Genomic DNA, 22,102 nt, shown 5'->3' with positions numbered 1-22,102 from the left:
GGGGGTGGGGGTGGGTGGGTGGAGGGAGGGACGCGGTTCAGTCTCTGGGCAGTTGTAGTGGAGCTGGAGGCTGCGAGGAACTCTACCGTCTCCCCCTGGGGGCTGGTAAGGCGTGGTCCTCCTGCTTGGATTCTGATCCTGAATCCACTGTTGACTATCACATCCCTTGGGCAAGTCCAACCGCCCAGAGCTCACTCCGTTCCTTCGTTATTTGTCAGGGATTAGATTCATCATGCTTGGCTGATGGTGGAATTACTGATATTCAGCTATTAGATTCACAAACAGCGGTTTCCTGGCTTGTGGTTGTTTATATGAGGTGACTGGCCTGGTCTCCTCAGCTGCTGAGAGCAGTCTTTCTGGTCGAGAGCAGGCCTGGGTGTTGTGAGGCCTAAAAATGTCCATTTCACAAAGGGGTTCTTTTCCCTTGGAAAACGGGATCACCTGATCACTTGCAGTGGAATCACACAGGCGCATTCTTCACCCAGTTAACCTCTGACCCCAGAGCTCACCCATGGTGTGGTTCTCTGGTGCCTCCTGGTGTCTGTGGATGGAAATTGCCCTCAGGCTTGGCTTCCCAGGGAGGTTTCTCTCCCTGGCTGGGTTTGGGCTGGAAATCACTGAAGAGAGCAGCCTGTCAGCCAAGAAGATGTCAGTCTGCCCAACAAGTGTTTACTGAGCATTGGGTGTAAAACCTTGCACAGATCCCGTGCAGGCTCCAGGAATGCATGGGACGCCGTTATCTAGTCTAAAGAAAGTGCGGCGCAGGATCATTAGGGAATTAACCAGGAAAGCTTGGGAGACCGAAAAGCAGAGGTTCCTATAGCAGTGGGGGACCAGGACCCAGTGAATGGGGCCGACAGCAAACTTCTAGCCTGGGGAGCCTGATGAGATAAGGAAAGAATCTGGGAAATGGTGGAGACAGAGCGAAGCTTGAGCTTCAGAGTGGGAGGGGCAGGCGGGGCACCGCAGGCGTGGAGCGGGGCCGAGCAGAGGGAGCGAGCGATTGAGGGCCACGAGGTTAGTAGGCCCCTGGAGTCGAGTCTGGGCCGTGGGAGGTACAGACACATGGGGAACTAACTGCCTTGAACAGCTGAGGGTTCCAGGGGTTGTCTCACGCTGCAGAGAGACAACAGAGGTGTTGTGTGTTGTTTTGTTTTGAGTAAGGGAGGGAGTGCCTTGATCTAGTCTGGCCTTCAGATGAACTTGGATGAGGGTGAGGGACAAAAAATTGGGAGAGGAAATGAAGATAATTGTAGAAGAGACCCCCTTTACCGTCATCTCTCTGGTGTGCCTCCAGTTTCAGCCTCTTTGCAAGAATAAAACCAAAGTAAAACATAGTTCTATATACAGAAGCTTGTTTCTTGTTTTTGTTTTGTTTCTCTGTGTAGCCCTGACTGTCCTGGATCTCGCTCTGTAGCCCAGGCTGGCCTCGAACTCACAGAGATCCGCCTGGCTCCGCCTCCCGAGTGTTGGGATTAAAGGCGTGCGCCACCACCGCCCGGCCCAGAAGCTTGGGTAGAGTGGGGCCTCCTAGAAGCAGGGACTTCGCTCGGGTGGTCGTGCTGACATTACAGCTAATGGTCATAGAGTGCCCGACTCTCATTTAATTCAGAATTCTCATTACCCCCAGGAGACAGAAAGAAATAGCTCCTTTTGGCAGCTGTGAAAACTGAGGCGCCCACATAAAGGGCCTGAGTCGCAGTGCAAGGCCAGAGTCTGGGCGCCTGAGTTCCAAGTGCACTCAGTGAGTCACCGCCGTGACTCTCGGGTATTCAGGACAGCCGCCTAGGACGGGAGTGTCTTCCTGCAGGGAGGAAGGAGCCATTTACCAATATGCTCTTTGCCCATAGATAGCTCCGAAGTCACCCCGCCCGTCCTGTCTGTGATGGGGGAGGCCACCCCCGTGAGCATCGAACCGTAAGTGCAGCCTGCCCCAGGCTCGTGGCGTGTGGGTGGCCAGGTGGACCCGATGCGGTGCAGATTAGCTTTGGGAGCAAGAGGAGGGGACTGCACTGAGACAAGCCGTCTCTCTGGGCTTCGGTGGTCTGTCCCGCGCTCTGCTGTCTTCTGCCAGCTTTTGTGTGGATGCTGCAGGGAGAGGAAAGGGAAGGACCAGGGTGGCTTGAATGTGTCACTAGGGAGAGCTGGGTGGGGGCCGGAGTGGGGGTCCAAGAGACTCTCCTTGTCTGTCCCATGTGGAGTATCTTTTCCATTCCTTAGCCTCTGGGCCTGTCTGCGTACCCCAGCTGCCAGGTTCCCTGCACGCAGCTGTGGCCCTGCTGCATTCAGCACCTGCCAGCTGCACGATTCCTTCCCACCCTAGGGAGAACGTCGGGTTCCCTGTCCCCACAAGGGCAGGCCTCACCCCTAGCCTTTCTGCCTCTGCAGACGGATCAATGTTGGTACCCGGTTCCAAGCAGAGATCCCCACGATGAGAGACCGCGCCCTGGCAGCTGCAGACCCCCACAAGGCTGACTTGGTGTGGCAGCCCTGGGAACATCTTGAGAGCAACTGGGAGAAGCAGAGGCAAGGTGAGGAGCGAGCTCCAGTGAGCAGGGCCTGGCAGGCCGGTGGGCAGGAGGGCAGGCTGGGGCCCGCAAGGTCCAGCACTGAACTGATTTCCCTCTTGTCCTCCCAATGCTCCGGTGAATCCAGTGGATGACCTGCTGACAGCCGCCTGTTCGAGCATTTTCCCTGGTGCTGGCACCAACCAGGAACTAGCCCTGCACTATCTACATGAGTCGAGGGGGGACATCCTGGTAAGAAAGCCTCGTTAATTTGAGGGGGGGGGGTGTCCCTTAGGAAAGCAGTTACTGGTCCCTCCCTGTCTGCTACCAGGACCATGCCTGGTGGTATAAATTTTTATCCATTTGTTTTTGCTCTTTTGCATATGTTCTAACGTGTGTGTGTGTGTGTGTGTGTGTGTGTTACATTTCTTTCTTTTTTCCCCCTCACAATCATGACTCTCTCCCTCACCTTGACCTTCTGAGTGCTAGGGTGACTTGGCATGGTGATTTGAGGTAGCTCCGAGGGGGTCTGACCAAGGAGGAGGTTATTGGGGTTTGGCCTAAGGGAACTCTAGTCTCAACCCCTAGCTGGGTGTGCAAGGTGGTCCTGCTGTTGAATCTAATCCCTGATCCTAGGTCGGTAGGTTCCCCCACTCTCAGAATTGTCACCGAGGGCATTCTCTGTCCACACTCGATTTGGTGGTTGCGCATTCCTGCAGTGGTCTCGTGGCCCGAGTCCTCAGCAGTCCCACTTCATGATTTTTGCCACGCCCCCACATGTCCTGTCTCACAGCAGTTAAGGCAGGAGTAAGTGCTGGCTCTACCCAGAGGCCGGCGGAGGTCCTCCGCATGTTGCCCAGGCCCAGGGTACCTCGTCCTTCACCACGACTGTCGCCAGCTTCCTGACAGCCCTTTCCTCCCCCCCCAGGAAACACTGAATAAGCTGCTCCTGAAGAAGCCCGTGCGGCCCCACAACCACCCACTGGCCACGTATCACTACACAGGTGGGCCTGACTGGGGTGGGCATGTGCTTCAGAGTCTCGGGGTCTCCAGCATCCGTGGAGCCCTGCTCAGTGCTGAGTCACAGCCCTGAATGGGGGTGGGGACAGGAAGAGTCAGCCAAAAGTCAGCAGGAAAACTAATATCAAGGCCAAGTTGGGGGCTCCCCGTGCCCTTAGAAGGGAAGCATGAAGTGGGTAGGCAAGCCAAGCCAAAAAAGCCCACGTCACGGGTACAGAGGTCGGAAACCTAGGGAGGAGAGCGATCAGCTGATTTCAGGTATTGGAGTGCTTTGTCTTGGTCTAGATGCTGGAAGAGGGACATGGATGCTGTCGTGTAAGCCCAAAGTAGTTAGTGATGTCGAGCCTCTGTGAGGTCCACATTTGTCCGTACCAGGCAGAGCCCCAAGAGGTTCTTCCCGCCTTGTAGCACCTAGTCTGTTTTGGACCTGGAAAGACAGGTTCTGGTGTTCATTCCCTTTGACAAGCAAGGGGAGGAGGCTTCACGAAGCCGGCGGTGAATGACCAATGCGGGTGTGGACGGCCTCACGCTTTCAGTGGGTCAGAGTCATGCTCACAGTGTAGACAGGTGCTCCTGTTCCTGCCCGACTCACAACCTGGTACCGTCTCCGCCCTTCAGGCTCTGACCAGTGGAAGATGGCTGAGAAGAAGCTGTTTAACAAGGGCATCGCCATCTATAAGAAGGATTTCTTCCTGGTGCAGAAGCTGGTGAGCAGGGGCGAGTGATCGAGGGGTCCTGGGGGTCGCTCGCCAAGTGGCCGGACGGCACGGTGCTTGCCTAGTGTGCCTGAGTCACGGCCCCATCCGGCCCCAAGGAACTTCGGAGACGGCTCTGTCAACCACAGCTTGCCTGACGGAGGGTCCTCTGCTGACCTCTGAGCTCCCGGGACAGGACTTTTAAGCCTAGATGTGACTGAATCTGGGGGTCAAGGAGGGGGGGGGTGTCAGAGAAAATGTGTGGGAATGTAGTGCTCAAAGCAAAGCCAGTGGTCAAGTGGATCTGTGAAATGAGAATCTGAGAGGACCATGAGATGATCTGGGGATTCTAGCATCATACCCCTTACTCTTCACACATGAAAAAACAGAAATTAGGAAGGTGAGTGACTCCCCTTCGGACACAGAGCCCTTTGCTGGCAGTTGGTAGCGGGGCCAGGAGGACCTTCTGCTTCCTCTCTGGGCTTTCCCTGAGTCTTCCCCGACATGATGCTTCTCTTCCTTCCTTGGCGCTGCTCCCTGGAGGGGAGTGAAACCCGTCCCCAGATTGATAGAGGAGGTTTTCACTGCTGTGTTGGGGCCGGCTTTGGCTGTGGAAAGATGCCTGGATGCTTCTCTAGTTTAGTTTGAAATTCACTAAATGGAGGAGAGAAGAGTAATCCCCATGAACGCCCATTAAAAATGCCCTGCTAGCTGGGCGGCGGCGGTGGTGGCACATGCCTTTAATCCCAGCACTCAGGAGGCAGAGGCAGGCGGATCTCTGTGACTTCGAGGCCAGCCTGGTCTACAGAGTGAGTTCCAGGACAGGCACCAAAACAACACAGAGAAACCCTGTCTTGAAAAACCAAGGGGAAAAAAATGCCCTGCTGAGATTTACCAGTTTTATCATTGTTTCGTTTTCTTCTCTTCCTCTGTCTGCATCTAAACACGCACCCATGAAACACACACCTATCTCTTCATCCTCCCTCTGTGTCAGCTAATCATTAAAAGTCAGCTGCAGCTGGGCCTTCGGGTCTAGGCCTGTAATCACAGCTGTTCAGGAGGGTGTGGCAGGAGGATTGTGAGTTCAAAGCCAGCGAGGGCTGCTGGAGTGAGTTCAAGGCCAGCTTACTTGCCTTAGTGAGACCCTCTCTCAAAATTCAAAAAAAGGAGGTGGGGTGGGTTGGGAGTACTTATTTAATGGTACAGCATTTGCCTAGCACGTCCAAGGCCCTATGTTCAATCCCTAGTACAGGAGCAGGGGGGTTATTTTCAAATAAAACTGCCCTGAGCATTGGCAAGCAATTTAAACGGCCTATTGAGAGGCCCGTGGAGATGATCAGTATGGCCACTGTGGTTTAAGCATCACTTCCCTTACGGTTTACATGTGAAAAAGCAGAAATTAGGGTGGTGAGCCCCTTCTTTACCTGGGGACTCCAGGAGGAACTGTGTGAACTTCTGAGAAATTTATGAGGGACAAGAAAGCTCAGTCCTAGCGCAGGGTGCGGATGCTGAGCCAGCCAAGGCTCCCGAGTCCCTGCTGGCCCAGTGTAGCCTCATGGAGAAGTGAGGTTTGGGGTTTAGTTTTGTTTTTTTTTGTTTTTTTTTTTTTTGCCTAAGACTGAAGGGAGCATGCGGAGATGAGGGAGGTGAGTCACACCAGCTCCCTCTGACCTCAGTTTTGGCTTTAATCCAGATCCAGACCAAGACTGTGGCCCAGTGTGTGGAGTTCTACTACACCTACAAGAAACAGGTGAAAATCGGCCGCAACGGGACGCTCACCTTCGGCGACGTGGATACAAGTGATGAGAAGTCAGCCCAGGAAGAGGTTGAAGTGGACGTTAAGGTGAGTGAGTCCTTTCCCAGCCTCTGCCGCCTCATACTGGGTAGCACCTGGGGCCAGTACCTAGCTGGAGGCTTGAGGCCAGACTCTCCTGGAGTTTATAGAGGGTAGACAGAGGAGAACAGCGTCCCTGACAGCCCTCAGGAGCTGGCAGCCCAGGCCCTGAGCCCTTGAGTTTCCCCATATCACCTGCTGGGATCATGCCGATGGTGCTCATGCGCTTCTGGGCTCTAGCCCTTCTTACAGCACCTGTATGGTGTCTGCTTTCTCCAGCCTTACCACATGCTCTAGAGCTAATTCTGTCATGTCCCATACTACTTTTATTATTCATTTTTTGGGGCAGGGGTCAACTCATTTTTGTTTCTCAAAAGGGAAGCTTTATATTGCAATCATAAATAGATAACCAGTATTGTTTCCTATAAATAGAAGGTACTGGGAAAAATAAGTACTGTTACTAAACGCCAGCTACATGCTGTAATTGCCTGCCAGGACACTGAGACACAGATCACCAGGTCTGGGGAAGCAGAAGAGGCACATTAACACCAACCCCGACCTCGTCCTTGAAAGATGCTGTGATTTCATTCTGTGCCATGGGTCTCCCGATACTGTCTCTAAGTTACAAGTCCGTAATTGGTGCCATGCTACTTTGAGACCAGGGAGTAGTTTGGCCCCCATATTGAAAATGGGAAGTAGAGATCCAGATAGTTAATGTCACAGATAGTTTAAACTGGAGCTCAGAGCTCCTGCCTGGCATACCCTGAGGTCACTCTGCCCAAAGGGTGTCCAGAAGATTCTGGGCATCTATCCAGGAGGCCAGGTGGTTTGTGGGTCCTGGCATGCTCCCTCCCTAACCCTGGCTCTGTCTCACCCAGAGGGCACCCAGGGTCAAGTCTACCCTGTTTCTGGGCCAACTGGCCATGGGAGGGGCTGTGACTTATGACAGAGTTCCAGTACAAGAGGCTACCCTGGGCCAAGATAGGGTGGCAGGACCAGCCCAGCAGGTGCTCCGGGGCCTTGGCTGGATTCAGAGTCTGCACTCTGGAATGACCGAGCTCATTTTTGTGCCCCGGTAGACTTCTCAGAAGGTCCCCAGGGTGCCTCCTCCTAGAAGAGAGTCCCCAAGTGAAGAGAGACTGGAGCCCAAGAGGGAAGTGAAAGAGCCCAGGACAGAGGGGAAGGAGGAGGAGGTGACAGAAACCCAGGAGAAGGGAGAGCAGGAAGAGGGCCGTGAGCGCAGCCGGAGGGCCGCTGCCGTCAAGGCTACCCAGACACTACAGGCCAACGAGGCGGTAAGTGACCTCGACCTCCGCCACTCTCCGGGCGCAGGCCGGGAAGGCGGAGCTAGGCCTGGGGTGGGGGTGGGGGTGGGGGTACAGAGCAAGACCATTGTGGTTCCCGGGGGTATAGCTCGGTGGACTGAGAACTTGATGTTTTCATTTGGGCCTCAGCCCTGTGTGGTAAGGGCTGTTATGAATCTCATTTTACAGGTAAGGGAACTGAGGTGGAAGGTAATGCAGCCTTGTCTGCAGTTTATGTACAGAGTGTGTGTGTGTGTGTGTGTGTGTGTGTGTGTGTGTGTGTGTGTGTGTTCTGTGTCTGATATTCAGAGGAGAAAGGCCTTGTGGAAACCCAGTAGATGTATGCAGCATGAGGGAAGCATTCACGAGCTGTAGTTCAGTCATGGTTCACCCTCGAGCATGCGCTTAACAAGAATGTCTGAAATGGAGCTGAGACGATGAGGATACCAATAATGGCCCTCTGTGTTCCCCGCTGAGGGCTTCGTGTCCATTATCTGGCTAATTCCCCGTAATAACCACAGGGCGTGCTAACTCCCACTCAGCAGATGGGGGAATCGGGTCCAGAGATGCCATTTGCCTGGCCCGAAGGCCACACTCCAAGTCTTGGTCCCCTTCACAGGCGAAGCCGGGCATCTCCTCACCGTGGCTCCCGTCAGGGGAGCTCTCCCCGGAAGTGGGGGAGATGGAATGCATGTCTCCACTTAGGCCCGCAGAGCACCTGTCGGCCAAACACAGCTGCTTGCTCCCTCTCCGTGCGGCTGCTCTCCTGTGGGGGGCCCTGCGGTGGCCCTGCTGTCTGGTTCCGCTGTCCTTGTGAACACTTTGAGGGTGACTCAAGGCACATTCACTTCCGATGGCTGTCTGGGGTTCCTGGCCTGGGGCCAGAGCAGTAACCTCCTTGGGGTACACACCATGGGTCTCGACACCTCTTCTTTCTCCTTCTGTTTCTCCCTACACCGGGAGCTTTCTGGAGACAGGGCTCCTCTCTGAGGACCCGTCTCCCTCCCACCTGGCCTGTCACGTGGGGAACACATCTCTTTCTGGCATGGAGACATGCATGATTTGGCGAAATGTCAGAAAGCGTGAACACAGAGCCAGAAGTATTCGGGCCTATAGCTGCCGAGGTGTGGCACAGCATTGCTGTGCCAGCCACTCCGGGATAGAGCCAGAGCCAGCCCAAGCCGCAGTGGCCTCCTGGAGGCAGCCGGGGGGCCCTGTCACATACGAGGTGACCATTTGGCAGGATTGTAGGAGTGCTTCGGGCCCCCTGGTCGCTGAGAGGCCAGACTTCTGAATCTACACTTGCCTCTAAAACACACCCCCCCTCTGTCGATTGTCTCCAGGCCAATGACGTCCTCATTCTCCGGAGCCACGAGCCCAACGCCCCGGGGCCTGCAGGTGCTCAGACCTCCGAGAAGCCGAGGGAAGGGCCCGGGAAGTCACGCAGGGCACTGCCTTTCACGGAGAAGAAGAAAAAACCCGAGGCTTTTAATAAAACCCAAAACCAGGAGAACACTTTCCCTTGTAAAAAATGCGGCAGGTAAGATGCCCGGGCCTGGTCTGTCTCCACGGGGTCCTAGTAGAGTGCTGGGGCAGGGACCAGGACACAAGTTGGGGTGTAGGTGCTGCTGGGAATGGGCACTGTGGATCTGTTTTTTTTTTTTTTTGATTGGCTCGGTGGGTGGGTTTCTAGGGTAGTGACATCACGGGGCAGGAATGGTTTGAAGTGGGGTGTGTGTGTGTGTGTGTGTGTGTGTGTGTGTGTGAATGGTTTGAAGTGGGGTGTGTGTGTGTGTGTGTGTGTGTGTGTGTGTGTGTGTGTGTGCACCATCCCTAGTGGGAGGGGTGAGGGTAGGTGCTAGGTGGATGGCTGGAGTTTGATGGGGAGCATTGAGGGGAGGGTGCCGCGCCCCAGCCCTGGGGTGCCTCTCCCTCACCCCCAGCCCCTCCCGCTCGCTGCAGGGTGTTCTACAAGGTGAAGAGCCGCAGCGCTCACATGAAGAGTCACGCCGAGCAGGAGAAGAAGGCGGCCGCCCTGAGGCTGAAGGAGAAGGAGGCTGCAGCCGCCGCCGCCAATGCCAACGCCGCGCACCAGCAGGCGCTGAGGGAGGAGAGCGGCGAGGGCGAGAAGGGCTGAGAGCCCGCTGGACCCTCTCCCTGGGCTCCCCCTGCACCCTGTCCCCCGGGAACCTCCGGAGGGAGCCAGGAGAGGGTCCCGCGGACTTTGCCAAACCAATCCGATGATGAAAAAATAAACAGGCGCTTTTATCGACGAAGGCCGGGGACAGTGTTAAGGGCTTGCAGGATCCAGTCCTGCCAGGATCTGGTCCGGCGGGAGCTGAGCCGCTGGCCGGGAGCCCTGAGAGGCCGGGCCCCTTGCAAGGGGGGAAGAGGGCTCTGGCGCTGCTCTCCGATCTCTGCTGTTGCCAGGCTTTGCGCATCTCTGCCTCTTCCGCCCCGGGTCCCGAGTAAGCCACCGCGGCAAGCCAAGCACAAGCTCACCCCATGGCAGGTTATTTCTCCTTCCCCAGAGGACCTGGAAGGCTGTGCAGACCTTGTCCCAGGCCCCACAACAGAGGGACTCCTTAGAGAATGGTGGCCTTAACACCTGGGGTGTCCCTCTACAGCTGCGTCCAGGCTGGGGCCGCGCCAGTGACCTGGCTTGAGGTCACCGCCTCCCTAGGAGGTATCTCGGAGGACAGATTCAACCTCGTTGCTGCTTGTTAACAGCCCGTCTGGGGCTGGAAAAGTCTTCTCAAACATTTGAGGAAGGGTCCCCCCCGCTCTTCACGTCCCCGCTCTCGGCCTGCTGCGGGGAAGGGAACTGTACAGAGAGGCCAGAAGATGCAGAGCCAGGCCCGAGGGATCTTTCCGAGAAGCCCTGATGACTTCCTGCTGCTGCCTTCCATTTTACACCTTTGGGTCCTGGAGGCCGCTGAGGGAGCCTCAAGCCGGTCCCGGAAAGGCCTGGCCTGCTCCTCGGTGCCAGCTCCCTTCCTGCGTGTCCTGTTCTCGGTAGCTGCGGCCTAAGCCCACTGCACCCCCCACTCAGTGTTGATATTCACAGCCTCACCCCCCCATCCCCCGACCCCGGTCCTGCATGCTGAAGATTTCTGGATCCTTCCCTGGGAGGGGATGTCTCCTAACTAGATTAGACAGAAGCCTTCATTCCTTGACTCGTGTCCTTTGGGAACTATTTATTTATTCTTAATATTTAATTTTTAACATCCTCAGGGACCAGGGGCCTCTTGCTTTCCAGAGGTCCAAGTGCATTTAATCCCAAAATAAAGGCACCTTCTTGGCATCCCCACCCCCCACCCCCCATCCCAAGGCCCTAGGGTCCCTTACCCCGTGGCTCTTGCCGGGTAGGGACGGTGGTGGTACTAAAGGGGCTGGGAAGGTGGAGAATGTTGTCACGGTCGCGGGAAACTAGCCGATGTGGGTGAGATCAAAGGCAGCTCTCGGGCCTGCCCTCTGTGTACTTTCAAAACTGCTTGAGGGAGTTGGCCGGCCGCCAGAATTCGAGTTCTGTTTATCAGCCTGGATTCTGGCTGGAAGAAACCGTATTTGGCATGAAATTACTGAAGGGCCGGAATGTTCTGGAGGCCCCTTGGCTAGCCAGTTCTTATAGGGGGCCTAAGTGATTTTTCTGACATCATTTAGTCAACTTGAGCTGTGCAGAGGAAAGTCTAAGTGGATGTGTGTCTGAGAGGTCAACATGTTAGCCAAGAACTGAAAAGGACTCCTTCACTGTTCTCTAGGGAATAGCCTTCAGCCCTGTTGGAAATTGGGAAGAGACGTGGAGTTTTGTTTTAAGCTGTTCACTAGTGGGTATTTTTTACATTCATTTATGCATTAGTATGGTCCTATGAGAGCTGCCTTTGGAAGTAACAAAAATGGCCCCCTAGATAGCTGGGCGGTTACTTAAACCTTCAGCTTCCCCGTTCGTTTCTTTCCGAGGCGTCTACAAGCTCAGAGTCTCGAGATTGCAAAAATCTGCTACCCTCTAGAAGCAAGAGAGCGACAAATGACTTCCTTCTAAATCACGTGCATAATGAGTGCCTTCATAGCTTAGCCCCAAAGTGCTGCTTATGGTTCCCAAGGTTTTTTCTTTTTTTTTTTTCCTATTTAAACCATATTTGGCTCAGGCCCTTTGGACATGTGATATCAGACATCTTCGGCCACGTGAGACTCTTCTGCTCAGTGGTACCACCTAGTCTTTGGAAATCCTACTTTAAAAAAAAAGCGATTCTGCTTTTCTCAATTCACAGAGACCAGACCAGATGAATATAGCCAGGAAAAAAAAAATCGAGATGCTACCTTTCAGTAGTGATCTCATCAGAAGAGCCCATGCTCCAGGATGCAGTGTGAGTGAGCATCGCGCTGTTTCCAGGGCAGATGCCCTTGTGGCAGGTAGCCACAGAGGCTGGCGCAGGCACATCCTTACTGGTGCTTTCTCATATGAACACGCTGGGCTTGGTTCGTTTTCGTTGTTCTTTTCTTCCTCCTCAGAGCTTTCTGCTTTAAGAATGAGTAACAACTTCAGCTTTACGGTAGCCTCCCCATACCATTTCACCTTACCTGCCCGCAGCCTACACCTGCATTCCGAGAAGGGCATGGAACTGACAATAGTGCCTGCGTTCTGGACCATTTCTGAGGTCTCTTACCCATCTAAGGAGACAGTGCCGTTACCGCTGTCCTCCACGCCTTCAGCAGTCCCCTCACGGCTAAGGTACATACCCGCCCTCCCGCCACCCCACCTCCAGCCCTGGCACAGAGGCCCTGTGCTGCTGATGTCTAAAGGGATTGCCTATATTTAACTGCCTCAGTGACCTAACCTCTTTCTTCTCCTGTGCCAGATGTTAAAGATGAAGGAGGAATATACAACACATATTCAAGCCTCAGCTGTTTAAATGTTTTTTTGTTTTTTTGTTTTTAAACGGGGGCTCACTTTTCTGGGTTGTTATTTATTACTAGACTGGCAAAGCCTAACTCCTTAGGTTTTTACGGGAAGTATGCGTATTTTTATAAAACAGTTGTGTCTAAACCACATTTGACTGTGTTGGTTGCCTCAAAAAAAAAAAAAAAACAATTGCAGCTGTTAGAACTTTTCCTCAATTGTCTCTTAAGTCGAAGGCCTTGTGGGAGAGGACAGAGCACAGGAACAGCCTTGACAGTCTGTAATTATTGTACAAATAGTTTAATAGCATAAAACAAGCGTATTCCTTTTATTTTGAAACAAAATGATCGGACACTGCCTTTCGTGTTTGCTGCCCGTGGCACTCTTCTCAAAGACTGTTACATATTAAATAGTGTACATATATGTATAAATATGACCTCTTTTGCTGTACAGTTGTGATAGACCAGACTGAAAATTTTATTTTTTGTGTGCTTTTTATAAAAAAAAAATTAATACACTAAAGAGAATCTTGCTGATGTGATTGTAATGTACCTATGTAACTTATTTACTTTTGAATGTTCTGTATCTTAAGACCTTTTATTAAATAAGGTTTTAAAAAAAACTCACTGTTGAATGTCATATTCTTCTTCTTCTTCTTTTTTTTTTTTTTTTTTTTTTTTTGGTTTTTCCGAGACAGGGTTTCTCTGTGTAGCTTTGGTGCCTGTTCTGGAACTCACTCTGTAGTCCAGGCTGGCCTCGAACTCACAGAGATCCGCCTGCCTCTGCCTCCTGAGAGCTGGGATTAAAGGAGTGCGCCACTACCGCCTGGCGCATGCCATATTCTTATAAGGGTGGAGGGTTTTGTTTTGTTTTGTTTTTCAACCAGCTGGGGTTGACAGGCCTTGTTTTTGTTTGAAGGGAACTTACCCACCTCTCTGAGCATGAAGCATTGTTTTGTTATCCTACATACTCAATAAGGCCAAGAAACGAAAATGTTTGCAGTTTACCTGGCTACAAAGAAGTATAACAGGTTTTTGTTGTTGTTGTTTGTTTTTTAATATATGAAATTTAAACAAGAAAGCATAGGCAGTCTCTCACAGGAACCTATAGATGGCATTCTCTTTTGCTTCCATGGGGAGAAACAGCAGCTGCCCAGTGTGATCAGGTAGTACACAGAAGTCAGAGTGCTTGAGTGTGTTCATAGGCAGCATAGAGTGAATGCGTAGACTGGATGAGCAACATGAGACATCCGTCTCGGTGGATGCATATCAATAAGGCCAATTTAAAACCACAGCAAAATTAGATTAAAAAAAAAAAGATGCTTAGCAATATTGTTAAGAAAGAATCTGGGAGATACAGGGGATAAAAAGAAATGCGCCATCACAGAATAGACTCCTCAAACCCCTCGGTACCATAGCAACCGCCAGATCCTCTGGAGTCCGCGCATCTCGCGTCGTCATGGACACGGTTGCCACGGCGACACTGGGGAGCCGACGGGCCCCGCCCTGCACTGCAGCTGCACGGCGGCGGCGGCCGTTGCGGGAGCGCGCTGCCGTAGGCGCTGAGCAGAGCTGTCTCCAACCGGCCTCCAGCCTTCCGCGCCTCCCTGCGGCCTCGGTCCCCGGTGCTCGCCAGCTGCCGCAGCCGCCGGACCTGAGTACCTACCGCCTCTCCCCGCATCTTCCGAGCCCCCGGCCTCGCGCGACCCTTCACCCCCCCACCCCCGCGCCTACCACCGGCCGGCCGGGGAGCGGCGGGAGGAGCTGCCACGCCCCGCGGCCGCACCCGGCCGTCTCCAGCCCGGAGCCCACCGCCTTCCATCAGCCTGGCTTCCCTCCTCCACGCGGTGACGCCACGCACAGCTGCAGCCAGCCCCCGCCTGCTGGAACCAAAGAGGTCGACATTCGGGTGGTAGGCGGAGTGACCCGAGGCTCCCCGGACACTGACTTTGGGATCCGGAAGGGACCAGACAGGCAGGACTCTGGTGTCATTTGGTAATGGTGGTTGCTTGAAGCTTGGTCGCCCCTTGGCCTACCCGCGGGAGGGAGGCATGTTGTATTGTCCTAGGTCCTGTAGCACTGTGAGCCTCTCCAAGCGGTGTTTGTAGAACTGGCACCCTTGACAGTTGGGCGAAATGGCTATGACGCTCCTGGAAGACTGGTGCAGGGGGATGGACGTGAACTCCCAGAGAGCTCTGCTGGTCTGGGGGATCCCTGTGAACTGTGATGAGGCTGAAATCGAAGAGACTCTCCAAGCTGCGATGCCCCAGGTGTCCTATCGAGTACTGGGGAGAATGTTCTGGAGGGAAGAAAATGCCAAAGCAGCCTTGTTAGAGCTCACCGGGGCAGTGGACTACTCCCTGATCCCTAGAGAGATGCCAGGCAAAGGAGGACTCTGGAAAGTGATGTTTAAGCCCCCCACTTCCGATGCTGAGTTTTTGGAAAGGCTGCACCTCTTTCTAGCTAGGGAAGGGTGGACCGTGCAAGACGTTGCTCGTGTGCTTGGGTTCCAGAACCCTGCTCCCGCCCCAGGCCCAGAAATGCCAGCCGAGATGCTCAACTATATTTTGGATAACGTTATTCAGCCGCTTGTTGAATCCATATGGTATAAGAAGCTGACGCTGTTCTCTGGGAAGGACATTCCCGGGCCTGGCGAAGAGACCTTTGATTCCTGGCTGGAGCACTCCAATGACGTCATAGAAGAATGGCAGGTATCGGATATAGAAAAGAGACGGAGGCTGATGGAGAGTTTGCGAGGCCCGGCTGCCGATGTCATTCGCATCCTCAAGACCAACAACCCTGCCATAACCACCGCAGAATGCCTGAAGGCTCTCGAGCAGGTTTTTGGGAGCGTGGAGAGCTCGAGAGACACCCAGGTCCGGTTTCTGAACACTTACCAGAACCCAGGAGAAAAGTTGTCTTCGTACGTCATCCGCCTGGAGCCTCTGCTGCAAAAGGTAGTGGAGAAGGGGGCCATTGATAAAGAAAATGTAAACCAGGCGCGCCTGGAGCAGGTCATCGCCGGGGCAAACCACAGTGGGGCCATCCGGAGGCAATTGTGGCTGACCGGGGCTGCGGAAAGACCCGCACCCAATCTCTTCCAGTTGCTGGTGCAGATTCGAGAGGAGGAAGCCAAAGAGGAGGAGGAGGAGGCCGAGGCGGCCCTCTTGCAGCTAGGCCTGGAGGGGCACATCTGAGTCCCCGGGGTGGCTTGGCTGCTTTTGTTACCCCTGTGCAGTCTTACAAGCCTGCCTCTCTTAGTAAAGACCTAGCCTCCCGATTTTGTTTTGTTTTGTTTTCTAAGGGATGGGATAGGGGAGCCGGGCCTGCGTGTTCGTGTAGCGGTCACAGAACTGTGTGATTGGCTAGAGCTGCAACAGTACAGATGCGTCTTTTCGGCCTAAAGCAAACGCTTGCCAAAAGCCCTCCTGGGGACATCTTTGACAGCTGTGGAAAATGTGAAGCTGTGACACTTTTTGTCAAGATGATTGTGAACTTGAAAGTTCGGATGCCTAGTGCAAGCCTGCCTCACAGGCTGTACGGTACAAACTGTTATATTTGTTACCAATATTGTGGATAGTTTGGCTGTACATTGTCCCTAATTTATATAGATGGAAAGAATGTGAATCTATTTGATGATATTACTCATCTTGAAAATTCAGATTTCTAATTTCTCATGGCTCAACATCAGAATCAGTTTACCTGCAAAGTATTCTAAGACTAAAAATGGCCTGTTAGAAAAATGCGCTTTTATGGAGCTGCACAATCGACTTCTCATGGTGTAAGATACAGATATAAACCATAGCGGGAACTGCCATGAACAAGCTACATTTCCCCCACATGAAATATTTGTCATTTAATCATTGGTCATGTTAATGCTAAGTGTCCTAAATTTGAAGTTATCAAATAGATGTACACAAATAAAAATTTGAAAATTCTCATCTTGGTTTTCCTGACATGTATAAAAATTTTCAGTGTAATTCAGCTCTGTACCTTTTCCTCTTACAGGGATTTTTGTTCATGTCAAAAAAAAAAAAAAAAAAAAAAACTAACCCCCTTGCTAGGAGCTTAAATCGCAACATCATCTACACATTCTCTGATGCTTGTTATTCTGTTTCTTTTTCACAGTCCCACTCCGTAGCTGAGGATGGCCTGGATTTCACTCTGTAGCCCAGGCTGGCCTCAAACTTGAGGCGATCCTCCTGCCCTCAGCCTCCACGGTGCCAGGGTTACAGGTATGAGCCACCACACCCAGCTCTTTCTTTTAGAGTCTCACTATGTAGCACAGGCTAGTCTTGAACTCGTGGTCTTCCCGCTCTTCCTCCTGGGTGCTGGGATCACAAGCATGCGCTGCCACATGCAGCTTTTGAAATACCTTTTAGTGGGTTCAGTTTTCACATGACTTCTTCATGGCAAGTGATAATGGGTGAAGAGATGAAAATATATTTCTATGGCATTTGAAAAATTTGAAATGGGACTTACTTAGGTTTTCTAGCAACCTTTCTTCATTTTGTGACTTAACACCTTGTTTCAGTGAAGAAATATGGCCGAGTCACACATGTGCAGTCATTTTATACCAGAATGAGAAAAAGGAGAGGCTTAAAACATGTTTACTTGGCTCTCTCTCAAGAGCCTGTGACTGCAGATGCCCAGCCCCGAGCTCCTGCAGAAATCTGGAAGAGCTGTGAAGCATTCTCTCTGGGTTTAAGATTGGAGCTGGTGTGACAATATAAACCACATGACTGTCTGTCCCTGAGGCTCTGCTTTGTGGAGGCGCCCGGGGGTGGGGTGGGGGAGCTAACTTGGGCAGAGAATGGGGTGACAGGGCTGGTGCCATTTGTTAATTGTGAATATTAATTTGTGAATACTAATATTGGTATGTGTTTTTCCAGATTTTTCGCTTTAAGATATTGTGTGTATGTATGTGGCTGTGCATGTCACGGTAAGCGTGTGGAAGTCAGAGGACACCTTGCAGGAATCCATTATCTCCTTCTACCATGTGGGTCCCTCGACCTAAGATTCTATTTCTTAAACTTTTATGCATGCACACACACTTTGCTATCATGTGCTAACCAACCACATTCCCAACTCCTCCACTTAGATATACATTCTTAAGCACAAATATGGGTCCTGCATATTTCATGTTGTCAGCATCCTTGGTTTCTTAGAGGTGGACATGGGACACTTTTTGTGTGTGGGCACGTACATGTGGAGGGCATAGGACAACTTGTAGGAGTCTGTTCCCTTTCCACCATGTGGGTTCGAGGGATAAGACTCGGGTTGGCAGCCTTGATGGTGAGTGTGTTTACCTGCTCTGCCGTTTCACCAGCCCACATTGTCCTGCCAGACCTCAATTCAATGGTTGCTACATTGTTTTCTTCAGTAGCAAGAACTGAATCTAAGTCTCATGCGCCAGCTGGTCAAGCATTCTACTATGATGCCACAGCCCCATCCAGTTTTTGTTTTTTGTTGTTGTTTTTAAACAAAGTTTCACATTGTATAGAGGAAGCAAGCTGTCCTGCAAATTGCTGTATAGCTGAGGTTGGCTTTGAACTTACAATCTCCTGCCTTGTCCTCTCTGGTGCTGGGATTATAGGCTTGTGCCACTATGCTTAGCCTATACGTTCTTTTTATAGCTGAAGAATTGACCACATCCTATGAAGAGAGGTTTTTTTACTATTTAACTATACATAACAGCCATGCATATCCACATGTGCACACATCCATGCTTAGTACAATAAAGTACAGTCAGGGTCATAGATGCTGGTCTATGCAGTGAGTTCTGAGACACTCAGGACTACACATGGAGACATTGTTCAAAACAGTTAGGTGTCTCCTCCCCCACCCTGTTGCTCTCTCTCCCTCTCTCCCCACCCCCCACCTCTATGTCTCTCTCTTCCCTGGTCCTGACACCACAAGTTATACAAAAGCTGAATTGCTTCAAAAAAATCAAACATCATGGGAGTTACTCTATGTTAACTAAAACATAAGAACCAAAGGACTTTTTTTTGTTATAAAATAACATGATTTATTACTATTTTAAAACAAGTTTCACAAAATAACATTCAGAAACTCACTATTACTAAATAATTTAACACACAATAAGTTTAGTCATAAAGTCATGCTACAAAAGTCCTGTGTATAAAAGATTATTACCAAGGCATTAACAGATGTTCAACTGTCCTTCAGAATGTACTTGGTTCTAGAAGCCAAAGCTTTGAGAATGATGCTCCTGGCCATTCAGAGCAACCCGGGAGAAGCAGCTGGACGGTGTTGTCTTCTGCTCTTCATTCACCGGCCGTTGACAGGAGTGGTCCCACGGGGCGACAGCGTCATAGTGATCTTCCACGGGGTCTCCCAATGATCCAGAAGCTAAGCTCCTACCCATGTAATGTAGCCAACACCAAAATGAATTTTTAAAATCTAGATATGGGCTGGGTGTAGTGGTGCATGCCTTTAACTCCAGCACTGGCAGAGGCAGGCGGGTCTGAGTTCAAGGGCAGCCTGGACTACAAAGTGAGTTCCAGGACAGCCAGGGAAATGCTGCCTCAAAAAAAAAAAAAGAAAAGAAAAAAAAAAGAAAAAAAATCTAAATATGGAAAGAAAATACCCATAGTTTCTATTCTGAATAGGAATGCTATTTTACACCCTCCCCGAGGGATGACCTTGAACACAGCAACCCAAACAGGAAAAGGCAGGAAACCCTAACTGACCATGCAGACAGACAGCAATTTCAGCTGAGTGGGCAAGGACTGAAGCCTGAGTCTGAACACCTGAGTGCAGGCTGGGTAGTGCTCCACCTCCCCTTTGGAAGTAGTTTCCACCATCAGCCACACTCACAATTTTAAAGTGCAAATCTACTAAAAAAATAGTTTACTCTCTCTACCTCCTTGCTAAATTTGTTAAGAGCATAATTTAGTTGTCTCTCTAATCTGCCCAATATGGGAAATTAATGAGAATCTAATTAAAATTTCTCCACGTGGCCGGGCGGTGGTGGCACATGCCTTTGATCCCAGCATTCTAGAGGCAGAGCCAGGCGGATCTCAGTGAGTTCAAGGCCAGCCTGGTCTACAAAGTGAGACCCAGGACAGGCACCAAAAATACACAGGGAAACTCTGTCTCAAGAAAAAAAAAAATTCTCCATGTGTCAAATGAACCAATTTGTATCAGGCTAGAAGTCTAGTTTTTCCTTTTAGTTTCCTTTCTTACAACTAATAATGAATAAAAGGCAGGGATAGATACATAAACATGGAATTCCAAAAGTAACCCTAGGTTTTAAATTTTCACCTTCTATACTTCTATGGGACGGGTGAGTGTGTCACACTCAAGGTAAAGGAACATGGTCAAGTCGGCTGTCGGAAACAGCTCCAGCTCTGCCGTCCCGGATCTTCAGAGCGCGTGTGTCCCAGGCGGACTGTGGCCAAGGGCAGCTTGCAATCTGGTTTTCTCCCTTTACCGCTGCCTTACTGTTCACACCTCAGTGAGCTATGGACTACAGCTTCAGTCAGAGACCATGACTCCTCGAGACACTTCCCTCTACCCCCCACCCATTTTTTAAAGGAGATGATTCAATCCAAACTTCCTGGGCTGGCCATCTGCTTTCTCATGTTAACCGTAAGAAAAACCCAGGTAAAGATTTCAATTCTGCTTTCCTTGTCACCAGCTCTCAGCCAAGGGTGGATCTGGTTCTCGCCGTTCCTTACTTTGCTTTCAGACCACTGGGAAAGGTATCAGAACAAACACCTGTTCAACAAGACGTTTCCCCCCCAGAGCCACATGAGGGCAGCTCTAGGAAGCATGCCAAGTTACTGACCAGTTAGGAACAGCATCCCTGTGACCACAGTTGGACTGGAAGTCTGCACCAGTAATTTCCAGGCATGAGCAATTGAGCACAATGCTTTCTGGATTAAAAGACTGACACAGTCCGCAAAAACTTGTGCAGGGAGATACATTTTCCAAAGTATATTCCAAATGTCAAGCTTTGGAGACAAAACAATCTATCACAATGCTGGACTTTGCTGACAGCGAGAGGGACGGGCTAAACCAACATCACTGTCCTAAGATGAGCAGGGACACATGACTGAAGTTGAAATCCTTCAGATAGAAGTTGGAGCATCCAGGCCTGAGTTCCAAAGACTGTGGAACATGGAACTGAGCACTGCACAAAGGGCGACACTATAAATCATCTCCAGCCATGGAGGTGAAAGGTGTGACTTTCTCACAGTAATTCTGACTAGAGAGCTACAGTGAACAGAGCCTAGACAGGAATGTTGGAACAAGAAGCCCTGGTTCTTATCCAGGGGAGAATTTGGTTGTCCCTGTGTCCCCTTGCTCCAGGGGACAGTGGGCAATGTTTGGAGACATCTTCTGTTATCAGGGATGGGAGACAGGGCTGTGGCAACATGGCCTACAATAGCCAGCCCACAACAGTGAGTTATGCAGTCCAGAATGTCAACAGTGCCGATACTGAGGACCTCTGGGGCAGCATGCAGAGCGCAAGCCTTCCAAGGCCTAGTTAGACAATACGGCCATTAGCTCAAGAAATACGAAAAGTAGAATTCTGATCTACCAACATCATATTGACTGTGAAAAATTAAACTACTGGGCAGATTCCAGCACTCTACCATTTTTCATAAGAGCAGCAGAAGTTCACGTGAATGCAGAAGTGGTCCAGTCTCCAATCTGAATGGCACAAGCCAAATGCATCCCAACTACATTTTCAGCAGTAGAAGATAACTTAAGGAATAACCCGAGAGGCTAGCCTTAACTTTTTCATAGATCTAGCCTTCCATTCCATTTCCTAACTGAGTGCCTTTGGCTTCAGTTTCAGAGAGAGATGCATTAAACCATTCCAATATTCGTGGATAGGAGCCAAAAATGATTTTTGTGTGAAATGGACACAGAAAAGCACCTTACATATCTCTGAGAACCACCACTGATTAGAAGACATTAAGAAATGGGGGAAGGGGTTTCCCATTTACAGAATTTGGAAAAACAAACATACACCGTAAGTCATTTCACAGATCAGTACAGAGCCATCCCCTTCCCATACTCACTCCCAGGGGATCTCTCAGGAAGTACAGCCACACACAGTAACAGGGCTTGATTTGTGCAAACTACAAGTAACAACAGTGTTCCCTCTCAACAGCTGGGCTTTCTGCATCACCAAGGAGAATGGAGTCTCACCCCTGTGCTCACAATAGAAATGCCAATGGTTTGAATGTTTGAGCCCGGCAGGGTCAAGTTTCTTCCCATCAGAAAAGCTTAGAAGAAGCATATAAGGGTTGGACTAGATAGCCTTTTTAAAAATGTATCATTTCACGTGTCTGAGTGTTCGGCCTTCATGTGTGTCTGTGTAATGTGTGTGCCTGGTACCCTGGGAGGCCAAAAAAGGGCACCGGATCCCCTGGAGTTCCGGGCGGTTGTGAACCTCCACGTGAGTGCTGGGAAGCAAACTCAGGTCCTGAGCAAGAGCTGGCAGCCTCTGAGCTGTGTCTCCAGCCCAAGACTCGGCATTCTTGTTTGGATTTAGAGTTGATTGTCAAAGCACTGGTCCCTTTTGATCAGTTTGACTCTTAGAGGAATAAAGTCATTCTTACCGAAATGATGGCCGTTTAATCTCCCAAATCAAGCCTACTTAGGCAATCATTACAAAGAGCGACTCTTCCCTCTTTCACCGTAACTGCTTACAGGTGGACTCCCATGGGCGTGGGAACAAGAATCAGTGGCCTCTGTTGAGACTTTAGGCACAATTCGGCAGGGGGGCCTGACTTCTTCTCTGCGGGCAATGCTTCCATTACAGCCCACTGGAGACTTTGTCTGGAGTTGGTGTTTTACATTTTT

The 22,102-nt window shown here is 51.0% G+C and overlaps 2 protein-coding genes across 4 annotated transcripts in view; both read left to right on the top strand.

Moving 5' to 3' along the window:
* Positions 1-12,452, top strand: part of Mideas (mitotic deacetylase associated SANT domain protein) — a 70,310-nt gene extending 57,858 nt beyond the window's left edge. For all 3 annotated transcript variants that reach the window (XM_042260899.2, XM_042260898.2, XM_042260901.2), the window contains exons 5-13: positions 1,851-1,917; positions 2,389-2,531; positions 2,656-2,759; positions 3,436-3,511; positions 4,146-4,234; positions 5,916-6,065; positions 7,136-7,351; positions 8,704-8,900; positions 9,323-12,452. In XM_042260899.2, the coding sequence (XP_042116833.2) occupies positions 1,851-1,917; positions 2,389-2,531; positions 2,656-2,759; positions 3,436-3,511; positions 4,146-4,234; positions 5,916-6,065; positions 7,136-7,351; positions 8,704-8,900; positions 9,323-9,497 (1,217 nt within the window). In that variant the 3' untranslated portion in view covers positions 9,498-12,452. The remainder of the gene's footprint in view (positions 1-1,850; positions 1,918-2,388; positions 2,532-2,655; positions 2,760-3,435; positions 3,512-4,145; positions 4,235-5,915; positions 6,066-7,135; positions 7,352-8,703; positions 8,901-9,322) is intronic.
* Positions 12,453-13,738: 1,286 nt separating this feature from the next.
* On the top strand, positions 13,739-16,200 carry Pnma1 (PNMA family member 1). The gene has a single exon (XM_006982868.4). It carries the CDS (start codon positions 14,395-14,397, stop codon positions 15,454-15,456), a length of 1,062 nt encoding a protein of 353 aa, XP_006982930.1. The 5' UTR covers positions 13,739-14,394; the 3' UTR covers positions 15,457-16,200.
* The last annotated feature ends 5,902 nt before the right edge of the window (positions 16,201-22,102 follow it).

This window comes from Peromyscus maniculatus, chromosome 14 (assembly GCF_049852395.1).
Source record: "Peromyscus maniculatus bairdii isolate BWxNUB_F1_BW_parent chromosome 14, HU_Pman_BW_mat_3.1, whole genome shotgun sequence".
Taxonomy (NCBI): domain Eukaryota; kingdom Metazoa; phylum Chordata; class Mammalia; order Rodentia; family Cricetidae; genus Peromyscus; species Peromyscus maniculatus.
The sequence above is the reverse complement of the archived record's forward strand: the minus strand, read 5'-3'. Positions and strand labels throughout refer to the sequence as shown.

Coding starts and splice junctions, on each gene's coding strand:
- Pnma1 (XM_006982868.4), top strand. CDS start 14,395: ATGGCTATGACGCTCCTGGAAGACTGGTGCAGGGGGATGGACGTGAAC.